General features: G+C 42.7%; 1 protein-coding gene across 2 annotated transcripts in view; it reads right to left on the bottom strand.

The window, feature by feature from the left end:
• The window catches only part of Dpy19l1 (dpy-19 like C-mannosyltransferase 1), a 97,730-nt gene that overhangs the window by 26,298 nt on the left and 54,991 nt on the right, over window positions 1-16,441 (bottom strand). For both annotated transcript variants that reach the window (XM_052188795.1, XM_052188796.1), the window contains exons 9-13: window positions 14,303-14,402; window positions 10,539-10,616; window positions 3,363-3,449; window positions 1,841-1,900; window positions 1,332-1,412 (exon numbers count right to left, since the gene is read on the bottom strand). In XM_052188795.1, coding sequence (XP_052044755.1) covers window positions 1,332-1,412; window positions 1,841-1,900; window positions 3,363-3,449; window positions 10,539-10,616; window positions 14,303-14,402 — 406 coding nt within the window. The remainder of the gene's footprint in view (window positions 1-1,331; window positions 1,413-1,840; window positions 1,901-3,362; window positions 3,450-10,538; window positions 10,617-14,302; window positions 14,403-16,441) is intronic.

The raw sequence follows: 16,441 nt of genomic DNA, 5'->3' as shown, positions 1-16,441 counted from the left end.
AGGAGTGCAGTAACTGTCCACAATGGCACCCTGCCTTTCCTGCCTCAGGGAGAGCAGCCCCTCAGGAGCTGTCCACACTGGCAACATCTTTTCAGACTCAGCCTACTTGCCAGCATTAGGAGCTATCCGAGTTGGTGACACCCCCTTTCTTGCCTCAACCTACAGCTTTGTGAAACCCCACTGCAGGAGCTGTCCACAGTGGCAGCACCTCCTCTCCGGCCTCATCCCCTCTCCCTAGCTGCCCCACAGAGACAGTGCCTCAGCAAAAGCTACAGTGGGGAAGGACTTCCTACACTAAGCCATGGGCACAATTCAGAGAAAGGGGGTGTGGAAAAAAAAGAACACTAATACCTGAGCAGGAAACCCACCAATCCCTGAGCTCCCTCAGGCTCAGGACTTGAAATCCCACCAATCCTCCCTCTGGAAATCTCTCCCCTGAGAAGCTCTGCCCCCTCAGAAATTCTATACAAGCACTGTCCCTTTGTCCAATCGCCTGCTATCCACTCGAGGGAGCAGAGGGCAGCCAGCCCTTGATTCATCTCTCCACACCCTGGGCCCTCCAGTAAATCTCTTTCACGGCATTTCCTCTATCATCACAAGAAGAAGCCAACAAGAAAGGAAGCGTCGAGGAGAAGGATGGTGGCCGAGTCTCCTGAGCTCAGCTGGGATGCCCTCCCTTGGGAGCTGCAATGCTCTGATGAAGGGAGGCTTCCCCTCAGAGCTGTGATGTTCCTGAGCCCCGTGTCCCAGGGTTCCCTTCCACTGGGACAGCTCTCCCTTCGGAGCTCTGGGCTCCCAGGTCCCAGGATGCCCTCCCATGTGAGCAGAAGCCATTACAGAAATGTTATCATTTCATTCTCTGCCCTAGCCTAACAAAACAAAATTTCTTAAATCTAACACAGCTCTCACTACAAATGATGGTATACACAACCATCCCCCCACACACTGACCATAGAGAAGATGGGAAAGGCAGATTCTGCCCATGTGAAAGTACGGTCCTACTGGCTTTAAAAGGAGACTGTAAAGAAGTCAAAAAATGGCTACACAGACCTTAAGTGTTAGGCCTGAATCTCCAGAGTTCCTGCTTTACATTTTCTGTATGCTTGTGACACAGACATATACTAAAAGGAGGACTGTCTTAATTCTGGAGATTAAAAACTATATACATAAACACATTTTTATTTTCTTTCTTTCATTGAAGAGAGAAAATAATATATACTTCACACCTTGAAATCTAGCTTAAGTACTGATACCCTAACAATCCCATTAATTTATTCTCTGCCTATTGGATTCTTTTCAAGTCTTTCAATTTTAAGCAAAAACATACTTACATCATCTGCAATGCCAAAGATCCTGGAAGTCAAACACTTGAGTGTAACAGTTCCGAATAACCAACAACACCCTTGGATAACCTGCAGAAGAAAAATTAAAAAGAAAAAACACTAACTTTGCTTCCACCTTCTGTAGCCTGTTGAACTGAAAAGCACAAATGCTTTATTCCCAAGTAAGCAATACCGTAATCTCCAAGGGGAAATGCCTTTGCTCTGAAACCAAGAGTTACTATAACAAGAAGTAAGGCTGAAAACATGTCATTTCCAGCAAAATGTATTTATGTTTATCAGAGACAAGAACTGCTTAACTCCTGTGGTGGGGGTGGTTACACACGGTGGTTCCTCAGAAGAAAGGGGGTAATCAATCAAACTTCAGTGGACTACTAAACCCACAAGGCTCTTCACACACTGAGCCCTCCACTGTCTGTGTAACTCCTTCCTTTAAGAGTAAAGCATAAAACCAACGCTATGTTTCGGAGAAGAAAGACGCTGCATCTGTCTCTGCTTACCCAGGAGCTGAGTTCAGATACATTCATCCTTAGGAAGTGCGGCTTCACTGCCAGCATGCCCTAAATAGGAACGAACACAACGGACATGAGAAGGTCAAGGAAGCATATTCTAAACAATGAAGACTTTGAAGGTATTAAATTCAGCGCGTGACTGATTTCTTTATTCATTAGTTATCTGCCATTCGCACACATGTATAAGGTACAGCCTAATTCCTCCCTCATCGCACAGCCTCAGTCCACATTCCTCTCTTTAACGTTTCTTTCCCTTCTGCTCTGTTTAGTGGAGTTTTCACAGTTACCACCCCTGTCCATGTATGCAGTTAGTGATTTCAAAGCATCCCTTTAAAAAATTAAGGCTAAAACCCCTACTTTCAGTGAGTTTGTAAAACTGAAAGGAAATCAGCATATATAGAAGATGTAGCTCTCTATTTTCTATATGGTTTGCGTATAAACAGGTATATAACAATTTCAAATTTTAAGTAGCTCATATAAATGTCAGGTTCCCATTAGGCTAAAAGTTCATGGCTTACCTGGTGACTATACACGATATTTTACTATCTTAACAAAATATTTCTGGGTTAAGTTTTTCAGGTACATGAATCCTAGACTGTTATTACCTCTAGAGAGAAAAACATATTTCAAACTTGGCAAATATATTAAAAAAATCTTAATCCTGGGTGCAATGACGGCACCTCCGGGTTCAGGGTTGAAATGACATCAGCACAGCCAAGGCCGTGGCTATGCACACTTCAGCTGGAGAAGACAGGCAGTGCCTCAGGCTGCAAAAGGCGCGCTTCTTGGAAATGGTATAAAGTAGCAACTTGTAAGGCAGGAGCTTAAGACTCCTAATTTACTAATGGGTTCTGGAAATCAAGAGAATGGAAGGGTGTTCCTCAAAAGGCAGGAAGCGCTCAGAATGCGAGCGCAATGTGCGCATGTGTGTGTCTCAGGCACACGCTCAGTAAGGTACACGGACGGATTCAGGCAAGGTGTGTCAAACACTGTAACACTAAAGCCCGCGAATCAAAGCCAGTTTCTAAAGTGCACGAGAGTCTAAATTTAACAAGACTTTTATACTTAGACTGGAAAGATGAGAAGAAAAATTACGAAGCACAGAAACCTCCAACAATGAGCACATGAACAAAGCAGGAGCGAAGGACGCCGAGGGAGGAAGAGAGCTGCAGGGGTGAGCAGCGGCGAGGCGGGCTCTGGGCGGTCTCAGAGGGACAGACGGCACTGAGGCAGGCTTTCATCACTCTCTCAGGCAGACATAATGTTGATAGATACTTTATATGACCCTGCAGAAGCTACTCACGAATCCCAAGCCAGTGATAAAGAAATGGAAACTATTTGTTTCTAAAGCAGCCAAAGACAGATTAACTGAAAATAGTGAGAGTTATCAGGGGAAAAAGGGATGAAGCCAGGGCTGAATGCTGAGAATATATGGGGAATATCCACGATCACACTTCATTGTACACATATCTAAATTATTTTTTAAAAAAGCAGCCAAAGGAATACTTACCCAAATAATTACCAAAGACGATGCATAGTAAGACGTTAGCAACATTGAGTTCCCAAACATCAACACAAAACACACCACAAGAGAAATCTGCAAAATCCAAAAGAAAGGCGATTAGTGACAGAGACTGAAGAGAGAACGGGGCTTTTGGGTTCAAGGTGTTTGCTCCCAGGATGGAAAGAATTTGAAGCACGCAGAAAGGGCTGCCAGGCGAGCCCAGGTCACTCTGTATCCCATGCCCCACACTCCAAGATGGCCACCACCAGGCATTTCCTGTGTACCCTCCCAAACACTGACATAAGGAAATTGGTTTATACTTCACTCCTAAGTCCCAAGAGGCCACCCACCCATAGCATCCTCTCTTGCTTTGACTACTAACACGCTGAGAGAAGCTTCCCATATCAATCCAAATCAATCTAATTCACTGTTTAAGACCAGAAAAAAAAACCCCATAAGCCACCGCACACACAAGCGGCAGGCAGCTTCTTTAAACTGCCCTTCGTGATGCCCAGCACCTAAGTGCCTTCTGCTTCTCCTCTGTCTTCCTCATCCCTGGCACGAATGGCAAGGACCTGTCAGATGCATCTTACGCACCTGTCAATGCATTCCTATAGACAGACAGATAACCGACCTCAAGAAAACCTGATGGACCAAGATGCAGTCATTTCAAAAACAAAAGACAAAATACTGACAAGTTGTTATACAAGGAGATTGTGACACACACTCTGACACACACTGCACATTACTTCTTTAAAGTGTTTCATTATGCCAGAAGAAATGCTGTGTATAGAGACAGGGCCTCCCACAGGTGTGTAGTATGAGTGTAAATTTCTATTAGATTAGTGGCTTCCCTTCAGGTCCTTCTTACATGTCACAGGACGAAACTGCTTATGAAAAAACATACAAGTATTCCCACAGTCCGGTTTTCACCCTTGTCCTATTTCTGTATTATGCATACTGCTTACATTTTTCTGTCAGTCATACTTATCATTTATCTCCTTTAGGGCTTCAAGACTTATCTTTATAATTTAAAAAGTCCTTAAAAATAAAAAGCCCATCCTTTATTATAAAAGTTTTGTTTTTCTTTGATATATGTCCATTTGTGTGTGGATTTCATTTCAAAAATATATTTAAAAACAATATAATACATTACAACTTCAGAATCAAAGAAAAGGTACAATCATTTCAATTGATACAGAAAGGTACTTGGCTAAATTCAACATCATCCAATTACAATACATTGAACAAACTAGGGACAGGATGACTCTCCCTTTAAATGATAAATGCTATACATAAGAAGCCACAGCACACTCAGTGAGAAAGTAAAACCTCTCTCTCTCTCTCAAGGAACAGTAACCACGGACAGTACAAAAGTGTCACTTAGAGAGGCAGGAAAGAAAACATCGAAAGCCAAGCTGGAGACGGAAGGGTAAATCTCTGCCGGAAGACAACAGTTTATAATGAAGAAAAGCCTGAAGGAGGAGCAGCAGTTGTTAAAGGAGGATGGTGACAGAATGCCAAACTAACACACAGCCCAACCATTACCCACACACCAACAAGAAGCAATCTGAAAGAAGAAATCTAGAAAATAAATCCTTTTGCCAACAGCATCAGAGAGAATAAAAATACAGTGGTTAGCTTAGTTGTGGAGGGAAACATTTATACCAAATCAACCAAACCAAACCAAACCAAACCAAAACATAAAATGCCTTTGAAAGCAATGGATAATGAAAAGACAGCTCATAGTTACTGTTTTTGAAGACATGAACACCCAGACAGCTTTCTACAGATTTCTGCAATACCTACAAAAACCCAGCATCCTTTGATCCATGCAGAATCTACTGGGAAATGGAGAAAACTGAGCAACAGTGAAAGGGAACGGGGTGAGACTCAGACTTGGGCTTCCAAACTGGATCAAGCCAGAGGACTGGGAACGCTGTGTAGCAGTCATGAAGTCAAAGCAGACCAATGGCACTGAACCTGCTCAGGCGTGAGCCCTGCAGTAATTGGACCAATGATCTTAAACAAGAATTCCAACACAGTCAATGGACACAACCCTCTAAAGAAACAGTGCTTAGGAAAGTAGATACTCCCATAAACATGGACCATTATCTATCTAGTGCCATTCACAAAATTAACTCAAAGCAGAACGGACACCTAACAGAAAAGCTGGGACAGTAAACATCTCCAAGCTTCCTGTAGTTGGATTTCATAATATTTTCTTGGGTAGGACACTATGAGCACAGAGAACAAGAAAAAATGGTTGGACTAGAATCTAAAAATTAATGGTCATCAGGGACAAAGGATGGCAGAAATAAATGTTAATATATGGAGATATTCACAATCATAATATACATATAACGCCTAAAACGCAATACAAAAAATTCATTCAAAAATGAACTAATAACTTGAAATGCCGTCTCTTCAAAGATACAGAAACAACTATGAACTACATGACAAAAATGTTTATCATCATAAAAAAATGAGAATGAAGAGACTGTATAAAGAGAGTATCACACAAGAGCTTGGAAGCTGTCACTGGGTGACAAGGAAAAGCAACAAGGAAAACACTAGTTGGAAAAAACAGTCCTGCTATGAAATACACCAGCGTATCCTGCTCCTAGGAAGAAACCATGCCAGCCTACCCTTCAGCAGGCTTGTTTGGAATTTGGGAGCTGTGGAAACTCTTTAAGTCATTTCAAGGGACAAGATTATGTCATTCTAATTCAATGATATACAATAAAACTATTGGAGTATCTCCCATAAATATAGATGCAAAAAAAAAAACAATTCAATGAGCTATTAGCAAATCAAACTGGACAATGAATAAAAAGACGCAAACACTACAATCAAGTGGATACATGTAGCAGTAACATCCACCACCTGAAGAATAAACCAGGAAAGAAAACTTATCTGACCAAGTTCAACATGGATTCATGGTTTAGAGCGGGAAAGTCTACAACAAACTGAGAATAACAGAAATTCCCTCCACTTGACAAAGATGATTTCCAAAAGTCAATGTTAGGCCACATCAGAGTTAAGACAATGAAGTTTTCTGCCAAGATCAGGAGCCAGGCTCTTAAGTTTCCTTCTGCTACTTCTCAAAAAGCCGACGGCCTACATCGAGGAAGGATGTGAAGACTAAAAGGAAGAAATTAACTATATTTGCGGGTAATAGCAACTTGTGAAAAATAACTCAAACAGTGAACAAATCCGGAGTGAGTAAGGAGCTGTAGGGAGGTAAGATGTGGGTTACTGTCCAGAGGTAACCGCCTTCCATCACAGCAGCAACAGAGTCTGAAATCAGTAACGCACTGCCACCTAAGCCAGAACCTGGCAAGAACAACTATGTATAAACCCAACAAAACACATACAAGGTCTCTAGATACAAGTTTACATACACACGCACACACACACACACACACACACACACACACAATACAAATATGTACAATAAATTAAAAAGTATATATTGGGGCTGGGGCGATGGCTTTGTGGTAAGAGTACTCTCTCTCTCTCTCTGCTAAGGATCCAGGTTTGGCTCCCAGCACTCCTGTGGCAGATCACAACCTCCTGTACCTCTGGTTCTAAGCAATCCAATTCTCTCTTCTGACCTTTGCATGCACCAGGCACACATATAAAGCAGTAACATACACACAGACAAAACATACAGAACTACAAAGAGAAAACTATGCAACCCTGGTTAGAGAATTCAAGTAGGTAAGTAACTAAATCTTTAAAAATAATTTAAAATTCCAACTCTGAGAAAGTCAATGCCAAAATCAGGTCAAGCCATAGACGGGGGAAGGCACATATAATGTGAATCTGAGCTGAGCTGAGCTGAGCTGTTGACCAGCGTGCACGAGAGGCTCTTGGTTCAATTCCCAGTGCCCAGCTGAGAAAGAAGAGAAAGACGCCATCTGTTAAACAATTATTATCCAGGATAATACAAAGAATTACTAAAACTCAATACTAAGAAAGTGAACAACCAAATTTAAAAAAATAGCAAAGGCCAGGACAAACACGACACCCCATCAGAAACCTGGCGAATGATCCTTCCTTTCGAATGGTTCTCACCAGCTCAGGGTGTAGAAGCAGCAGCCCCCCCTTCCTTTCTCTCACACCCCATTTTCTTTCCTCCCTGTCCCTCTCTCTTCTGGTGGGAATGCAAAATGGCACAGACACTATTGAAAATAGTTTGGCAATTTTCTAAACACTAGATAAACAGCTGCCCTATGATTCAGCAGTAACTTTCCTTGGTATTTATCCAAATGAATTTAAAATTTAAATCTATATAGAAGCCTGCAGGCAAATGGTGCAGAAGCTTTATTCACAGCTATAAAAACTGGGAATTAACAAAATGTCCCTCGGTAAGCAAATGGATAAACCATGACATAGCCAAAAGAAAGAAAGAAAAAGGTCAAAATGTTATTCAGTTATGAAAAAGTGAACTATCACGGCATGGGAAGACTAAACCTAACTAGATTCAGTAAGTGGAATAAATGGATCTATATACAAAAGGTTATGAGCTATCTAACTCCAAATGTACAGCACTGTGCAGAGGAAAAAACAATTCAAAGAGGACAGTTAATAAGTACACAAAGGGGCGGGGGGGGGGGGGGGAGGCAGGCTTGGATGGCTTCCAGGACTAAACCTGTTCACAGGACGTGTCACCCCCATCAGATCCTATACAACACACAGTGCCAGAGTGGGCCCCGACAAAGCCCAGACAGTGGGAGCTTAACAGCTGTCAGTGCAGTTGTGTCAGCGATGACAACAGTGCCATGGAGGTCCAGGACAAGCACAGTTTAAGGGTGTCACACAGAGGGGACTTCTGCTCAACTGTGCTGTAAACCTAAATCTGCTCTACAAAATACAATCTCTTAATTAAAACAAAGACAAGGAAAATTGCAATGAGAAGTCCTATTGCCATTAGACTGTCTACAATAACTCTTTAGAGACAGAGAATAAATGTTATTTATTGCAGAGAATGTGAGATGGTACCATCACTGCAGAAAACAGTGTTGCTGCTACTGAAAAAATAAAAATAGGCTTGCCACTTAATCAACGCCAGTCTGAAAAACAGCAAAGGCACGTTCATATTCATAGAAGCATTTTGCTGTAGCTAAAGGCCAGAAGCAACCCAAGTATTTCAAAGTTAAACAAAAAACAAAAAACAAACAAAACAAAACAAAACAAAACAAAAAACTGTATTAACCAGCTTAGGGAGAAAAAAATAAGCCATATTTAAGAAAGATTTTTTTAAAAAGTATGTTTAACCTTAGAAATAATAAAAGATGTAAAAGCACAGCCCCAGTGAGGAACTGTACATGTTTGTTTTAGTGTGACTTCACCACAGAACAGACCGAAGAGGGAACCGACACGGACCGTCTAGGTAGAGGAGGAGGAAAGGCTTCATGAGAGTCTCACTGTTGTTCATTTCTTTTAAACAGTAGTTTAGATGCGAGTGGGTGAGAAAGGCGGCTAATCCAGTATCCACACACCAAACCCAATGAACACAGCGCATCATACCACTCAGAACCAGAGACCCCACCTCTCAACAGTGGGTGATGAAACACACCAAGATGCACAGATTCACAGAAAAAAAAGGAGAAAATATAAATTATAATTGCATTATACTATTTTATAGAAACAGATAAGATATTTAAAGAAAGTGGACTGTCATGAACCATTAGGTATTGCTCTTTTAAATACTATCACCATTTGAAAAATGATTTAAGTTACAAAGTTGAACATATTAATACTTTGGCACAGAGCAGTCCTAGATAAAGACTCTTGGGAAATGCCTATATATTGCCCCAAGAGAGCCAAGCAAAACTATACATTATTATTTATTAATGAAGAGACAGACGTGGCAGCAAAATCTTCAATGTTCTCCAACAATGAAACAGAAATAAACTGTTTTGCCTATGCCACAGAAGTAAACATTTCTGAACTCTAGTAACATGCAAATACCAGAAACTTAAGAGAAAATTTCAGTCTCAGAAAAAAGTCATTTACATCAACTTGAAAAACTAGGTTGGTAGTTCATAAACGTGGACAACTGCAAAATATCTACATAGCGAGATGGAAGGAGCCCACTAGCCAACAGCTCAGTGAGGACAGGGGTCACTCCAGGAGAGGTGTGAGTGGCCCATGCTTTGCCTGGACAGCAGGCTTATGCTCATTAATATTGTAATTTTATCTTTTATTCATTTATTTATTTATTTTTGGTTTTTTAAGACAGGGTTTCTCTGTGTAGCCCCGGCTGTCCTGGAACTCACTCTGTAGACCAGACTGGCCTCAAACTCAGAAATCCGCCTGCCTCTGCCTCCCAAGTGCTGGGATTAAAGGTGTGCGCCACCACCACCTGGCAATATTATAATTTTATTTGTAAGCTTCCTATAACCAAACAGACCAACATTCCTAAGTGTGCACTGTAAGAAAAGCAGGTTATGGTCCAGTGCAATAATATTAAGATCACCAGAGAAACAAACACTGACTTTATATGTAAAGGGCACAGCGGCAGAGAAGACAAATGCTTTCAAAGCCCAAGCATGCAACCAGCATAAACCCACCAGCCCCGCAGCCTCCGAGGCATCCTGCAGCTGTTCTTCCCACGACACTGACACGACACTGACACCGCTGTTGTCTGTTATGTCACTTGCCTGCCCTCCACCCTCACCTCGCTTGTCCTTACCTGGGCCCAGCACTTCTTCCTCAAGGCCTCCATCTTCTTCCCAGCTTTGTGCCCCTGAAACACCCTACTCTCTGTCAGACTGTCATTCTTTAGTTTGTATTGCTTTCCAACATGCGTTATATTCCCAGCTTTCACACTGGACTAGATCAGAAGCATGAATGCTGAGTGCTGTGCAGTTCTGGTCACATGTGTGTCTCACAAGCCCAGCGAGTGGACACTTCCCTGTAACAGCAGGCTCCATGGGTGGACAGTCACCACTCCATGTTCCCTGTGCCCAGCTTGGTACACAAGATAAGGAGATCCAAATTAAAACTTTCTTGGTAGTCTATTTAAAACAGGTATCAGTGTTTGAATGACAGTGATTCATTAAAGAAACACATTAAAATAGTTGCAGAAATAAATCAGACCTCAATCAGGAGTTTATTAAGGTCAAACTAAGCAGAACAAAAAAAAAAAAAAAAACCAACAGAACTCCTTACCATGTGCATATAAATGATCTTCTGTAATTTATATGTATCAATGTATCCCACAACATACACTGCAAATAATGATGCAATCTGAAATCAAAAAGAAATTATGTTAAAAATAAAAATCACACACACACACACACACACACACACACACACATACACACAAAGTAGCCACACAAACAAAGGCCCTACCCTATTGTTAAATTATCCTTACCCAGGAATTGAGGGGTTTAGATTTCCTTCTGCCTCCAGTGTAGTACTGAGTGTAACTACTAACTGATGTTGCCCTTACATGGCACTCCTACGGTGAAGTATCTATTCCGTGACTGCCCAAACAGCACTCACTGTAACATGAGCCCAACTCCACTGTCAACACATATAACTAAAAAGTCCTCTAGCCAATCACACACACTTGAAAATATAATATAACACGACCACTAGGACTTAATTACAGAAAACACAGTAAATTAAAAAGTAATTAGGTAGTATATTTATATAAAAACACATTAAGTCTCCCTGTTTGTCACCTCCATTAGTACTACATATAATTCAGATAGTCACATGCTATCAAAATCAAATTTCAAGTTCCAAATTTGAATGCATACTACAATGTCTTTTTCAATCTGAAGAAAATTCTGTTATATAAAGAATTCTAAAATTCTCAGAATTATCACAATTCTAAAATTTTTAGATTTAGATTAATTCATTGATTAAATGATACTCCAGCTCATATACGAGTTTCATGACAGTGTCTCTACCCATGACACACACATACACATACACACACACACACACACACACACACACACACACACACACCATTAAAATTAAACTCTACCTCTCTCCCTACACAAGCATGGAAAACTGCATATAGGTAAATGTTTACATACACCCCATCCAACCACTACGTTTTGCTTTGTTTTTGTATTCTTATTCCCAAGTCCCCTATACAAATGTTCCTACCAATTACAAAAAAGCAGGATTTCTTTTCCCCAGCTACCCGTGGGGACTGCACGGCTTCAGGGTGATTAACACGATGGGATGTGTGAGTAGGTGTGTATTGTTCTGTGTGAGCCCCAGGAGGCAGGATAGACCCTTCTAAATACCCCTCACCCCACCCCCACCTTAACACAGGCTATCCCACTAACTGGAAGCAACTGAAAGCCCCCTTCACACTCCTGGAGCAGAGCAGCATACTTATGGGGTACAATCTTGGGACACCAAGGATAACTCAGCCCACAAAGTGAATTTAAATAGAATTTATAGGAGACAATGCCTCAGAGATAACATCATAGAAGATGTTAAATTAAAAAACAAACAAACAAAAACACTAACCATGCTGTTTCTTTTTATTTTATTTTTATTTTTATTTTTAATCTGCTGTGGAAGTGCTAACAAGATTGTTTTCTTATTTTATTTTCATTAGATATTTTCTTGATTTGCATTTCAAATGCTTATCCCCTTTCCTCATTTTTCCCCAAAAATCCCCTATCCCATCCCCCACCCCCTACTCGCTCCTGCTTCCCTGACCTGGCATTCTCCTAGCCTCCACAGGTCCAAGAGCCTCTCCTCTCACTGATGTCCCACCAGGTCATCTTCTGCTACCCATGTGGCTGGAGCCATGGGTCCCTCCATGTGTATTCTTTGGTTGGTAGTTTAGTCCCTGGGAGCTCTGGGGATACTGGTTGGCTTATATTGTTGTTCCTCCTATGGGAATGCAAACCCCTTCACCTCCTTGGGTCCTTTCTCTAGCTCCTCCATTGGGGACCCTGCTTAGTTTAATGGTTGGCTGAGAGTTTCCCCCTCCGTATTTGGCAGGCACTGGCAGGGCTTCTCTGGAAACAGCTATTTCAGGCTCCTGTTAGCACGCACTTGTTGGCATCCACAATAGTCTGGGTTTGATGACTGTATACGGGATGGATCCCCAGGTGGGGCAGTCTCTGGATGGTCTTTCCTTCAGTCTCTGCTCTACTCTTTGCCTCTGTATTTCCTTCCATGCTTATGTTGTACCCTAACTAAGAAAGACTGAGGTATCCACACTTCGGTCTTCCTTCTTAAGCTTCATATGGTCTACGAATTATATATTGGGTATTCTAAGCTTCTGGGCTATCCACTTATCAGGGAGTACATACCATGTGTGTTCTTTTTGTTTCTTAAACAGTAAAAAAGCAATTGACAGAGCCTGGTGGGGAGAGCAGCTGTGAGCTCAGCCCAGCTCAGCTCAGCTCAGGGAAGTTGAGCTAGAGCATCGTCTCCTAGAGGCCACCAAGATTCTGCTCAAAAAAAAAAAAACAAAATAGCTAACCTTTTAGCTAATAGCTGACATCTGGCTGGGTGCTGGCTGTGATGCTGAGGCCTAAACACGCTACCCCGTGATGCTATCCCAACCACTGAAAGTACACACTTTCATTCCCTGTGCTTCAGAAAAGATAAATCAGGAAGAAAGAAAAGTTAAGGTGTTGTTTTCTTTTTCTAATTGTCTTTCTGGGATTTTGTATTTTTGTTTGTTTTGTTTAAGAAGGTAGTAAATAGTTAAAAGTTAAATCCAGATCTGCCTTTATTTCTGGGGCAAGGTATCTGAATATTTAAAAGCATCTCTCCACCAGTGTTATATAAATGTGAAAAGAATAATTTCATTAATACCAAGTCAGAAAAGCCTGAGCCCACAAAAGCCTCCTCCCTCCGAGGGCTACCTTGCTTCATAAATCTGGAAGAGAGGACTGGGGATATGTGGTAAGAGGATAAAGAGCCGACCATTATGGCAGCCCACCAAGCGCCCCTCTGCCTGTTCCCTCTCTTGCCCCACATGTGTTTATTCTACATGTAAGGATTTAGGGTAGTTAGCCAAAATCCCACAATGGATCAGGGGAGGGGGTCATGAAATCTCACCCCAATTTGAGGATTGGCAATTGTGATGGGAAGGGGCAGTCAGTTTTCTTCAGGGATTTGGGCCCCAAAATGTTATTCATGTTCCAATTAATGATCGGACACTAATATACATACAGACAGAACTAATGCGCATGGGGTGCGGACACCTGAGCACCCAGCACCCAAGCTGCAAGGAAAACGTGGTGGGAAGGGAGGGGAGGGGAGGGGAGGGGAGGGGAGGGGAGGGGAGGGAAGGGAAAGAAGGGGCTGGATCTGATGCAAATAAGAGCTATGCATGCATGAACACTGGTAAAATATTTTCGGAACTAATCCTAGCGGGAACACACTTTACCTAAGACAGGCTTCGGGTTAACCTGGAGTTCTCTCTTCAGTACACTAACAATTACAAAATAATAGACAAGCATTCCTACACACCTGAGCTCTACTAGAAAGTAATACTATTCAGTAATAAATGAATCTTACAAAGGTCAACACTCTGAATCTTCCTTAGAAGAATGACCTAGAAAATCTTAGAACTTAAGACTCATGAAACAAGATAAATCAGGCTGCTCCAGGGAGGATGACAGGTGAGCCAATCCACACAGTCAGCCAGGTACAAAGCAGGAACACAACAAAGGCAGCAGGTTGCATTTATAAATTTGTGTGTGTGTGTGTGTGTGTGTGTGTGTGTGTATGTGTGTATACACATATAAGCATACATGTAACATCAACAGAGAAGAGCTGGATGTGAAAGGTGCACATGGAGGGAAGAGTGGGGGATGGCGTTAATATAGTCCTCATATATAAAATTCTCAAAAAATAAAATGAAAACTACACCTTGGTTACAATTTTACACAATGCGCTCACTCGCTCAAGTGCTTGAGTGTGCGAACGCGCCCCCTTACCTGAGTAAGAAGCACGAACTGGGCGAACTGCCAGGGAAGCAGGAAGAACACGTTGGAGACGCAGAGCGCAATCAGACTCCCTCTGTAAAGCTTTGTAGCCCTTGGGAAGATAAACATCAGGAGCTTTAACTACAGAACAGTCCAGCATGGCTGCAAACTGCTGCCAATTAGAATCACAAACATGATCTGGGGTTCACAGAAACTGCGCACAAGATGAACCAACAGGTTAGAAATTACACCTTCGGATTCTCAATTACAATAATTTTCTATAAAAAATAAATACCTATTATTACTTCAAAACCACAATTCCCTGCCAAATAGAGGGAGGGAGGCCAGCTGAGTACAGTCATTATTGTTTTCACATTGTATTTTTGTGAATTTACAATCAAACTTCTTAAAATGTTGAGTCAGCAGACTCATGGGTTGGAGAAGAGAGTGTCTAGGAGAAATGACACAAGTGGCATATCCTGTGAGCCTCGCGGTGTGCAGGAACAATGCGGAGATGGGCGCGGGGTGAGACCGGTGCCAGGAAACAGCATGAAAGCCCGGCGAAGGACAGAGCTGTCCTGGAGCCACCATTAGGGGTGCCATATTAGGACCAGTCAGTACTGTAGGGGACTTTCAGGGACAGCCTCGTGGGATGTGATGGGCCAATGCCAAGCCCCCAAGTGTGCCACTGTCAGCCTGCCATCATCCTCACAGAAGTACACTGTGCGGACTAGCATGCCAGGGTGAGGGGCCGGCAGTGAGGGACACCACCACAGCTGCCTTCCTAGACTACTCCAAGGGATGAGCCTGCTCTGCTGCTCTAATCCAACACAAGTATTCTTAAGCACCAGGCAACCTTACAAATCAAGTAGTTAGACGAAAGCTAGCACTTCCCATGAAGTAGAAAGTGCACTGGGAAACAGGGCACCATGCTGTGAGTCTTCAGCTTTGGCCATGTGCTTGCCTGTATGCATGTCTGTGCTGGACCACAGAGAACACAGACTTCTAATGTAATAGGCCACAGTCAAGGAACTGAAATGCCACTCTGTAAAACAAATCATTTTTCTACCTTTGAATATGAGGCTTGATTTTGATTTTATACTTAACAAGGGAAATTAAGAATCTGGTGATACAATGTAATACTAATCTGGCAGCTAGATACAGAATGCACTCAGAGAAGATAAGAACTAAAAGAAACCAAAGGAAGTTCAGCTGGTGATGAGCCATACACCACTAGCCCTGAATAGCAGAAATGAAAAACAAACATCACTAAGGCCAATCAAGAAAAAGACAGGCTGTGGTGGAGAAGAAGGCGATTTCTGTAAAACCTAAATGTTCAAATAAACTGCACAAACCAATTCACTAAAATAAAACCTCTTGCTAACCTCATTTTGAAAGTATTCCTGTCCTTAAGGAACAGGAAAAGAAGGAGGTGAGGAGTGCATGCCTCAGCAGAACCTCGAGGGAAATCTCAGAAGGCGACCCAGAGACAAGCAAGCCCCAGCTGCAGGGCCAGCCCCCAGCAAAATGTGTCTGAAACCTTGTGATGTCACAGGACGTGGCAACAGGGAAGGCATGTCCAGGTGGGATTAAGATTTCTAGTCGCCCATCCTAAAGCAAGCGAGAAGACCCTGGCTATGCAGGTGAACCAGGTGTGATTGCACGGCTCTTGGAAGTAGACGAAAGGTGGCAGAGCAGGGCAAAGCGACCATGGGGAAAGGGGCAGTGCTCCACTGCCGGCTCTCATGCTGGAACAGAAACCAACACACAACGGGTCAGGAAGCCTGGTTCCCCTGAGGGAGGGCAGCCTTCCAGAACCTGCAGCCTCAGACCTCAGACCCACACAGATGTAAGGCTGAAAGGATCCACTTCTATCCATTCTCAGCTGCCATTGAGCTGCAGCCCAAAACAGGAAAGGAAGGAGAAGAGCCCGAGGCTCCTCCTCATCAACTTAACAGGAGCAGAAACAGGGAAAGTGACCCATGATGCTCCTGAGAAGTCCTGTCTGTACACGTGGAATGGGAAAGCCAAGAACGGCCACCATGCAGGTGGGAACACTCCTGCGGGTGAGGGTGAGGGGGGAGGCTTGCGATGCAGCGCGTCCTCCAGAGAGTGCAGCATCCTTTCTGTCAGCACCAGAGCCTAGAGTGC

The sequence above is a fragment of the Apodemus sylvaticus genome, chromosome 7, assembly GCF_947179515.1.
Source record: "Apodemus sylvaticus chromosome 7, mApoSyl1.1, whole genome shotgun sequence".
Classification (NCBI taxonomy): Eukaryota; Metazoa; Chordata; class Mammalia; order Rodentia; family Muridae; genus Apodemus; species Apodemus sylvaticus.
The sequence above is the reverse complement of the archived record's forward strand: the minus strand, read 5'-3'. Positions and strand labels throughout refer to the sequence as shown.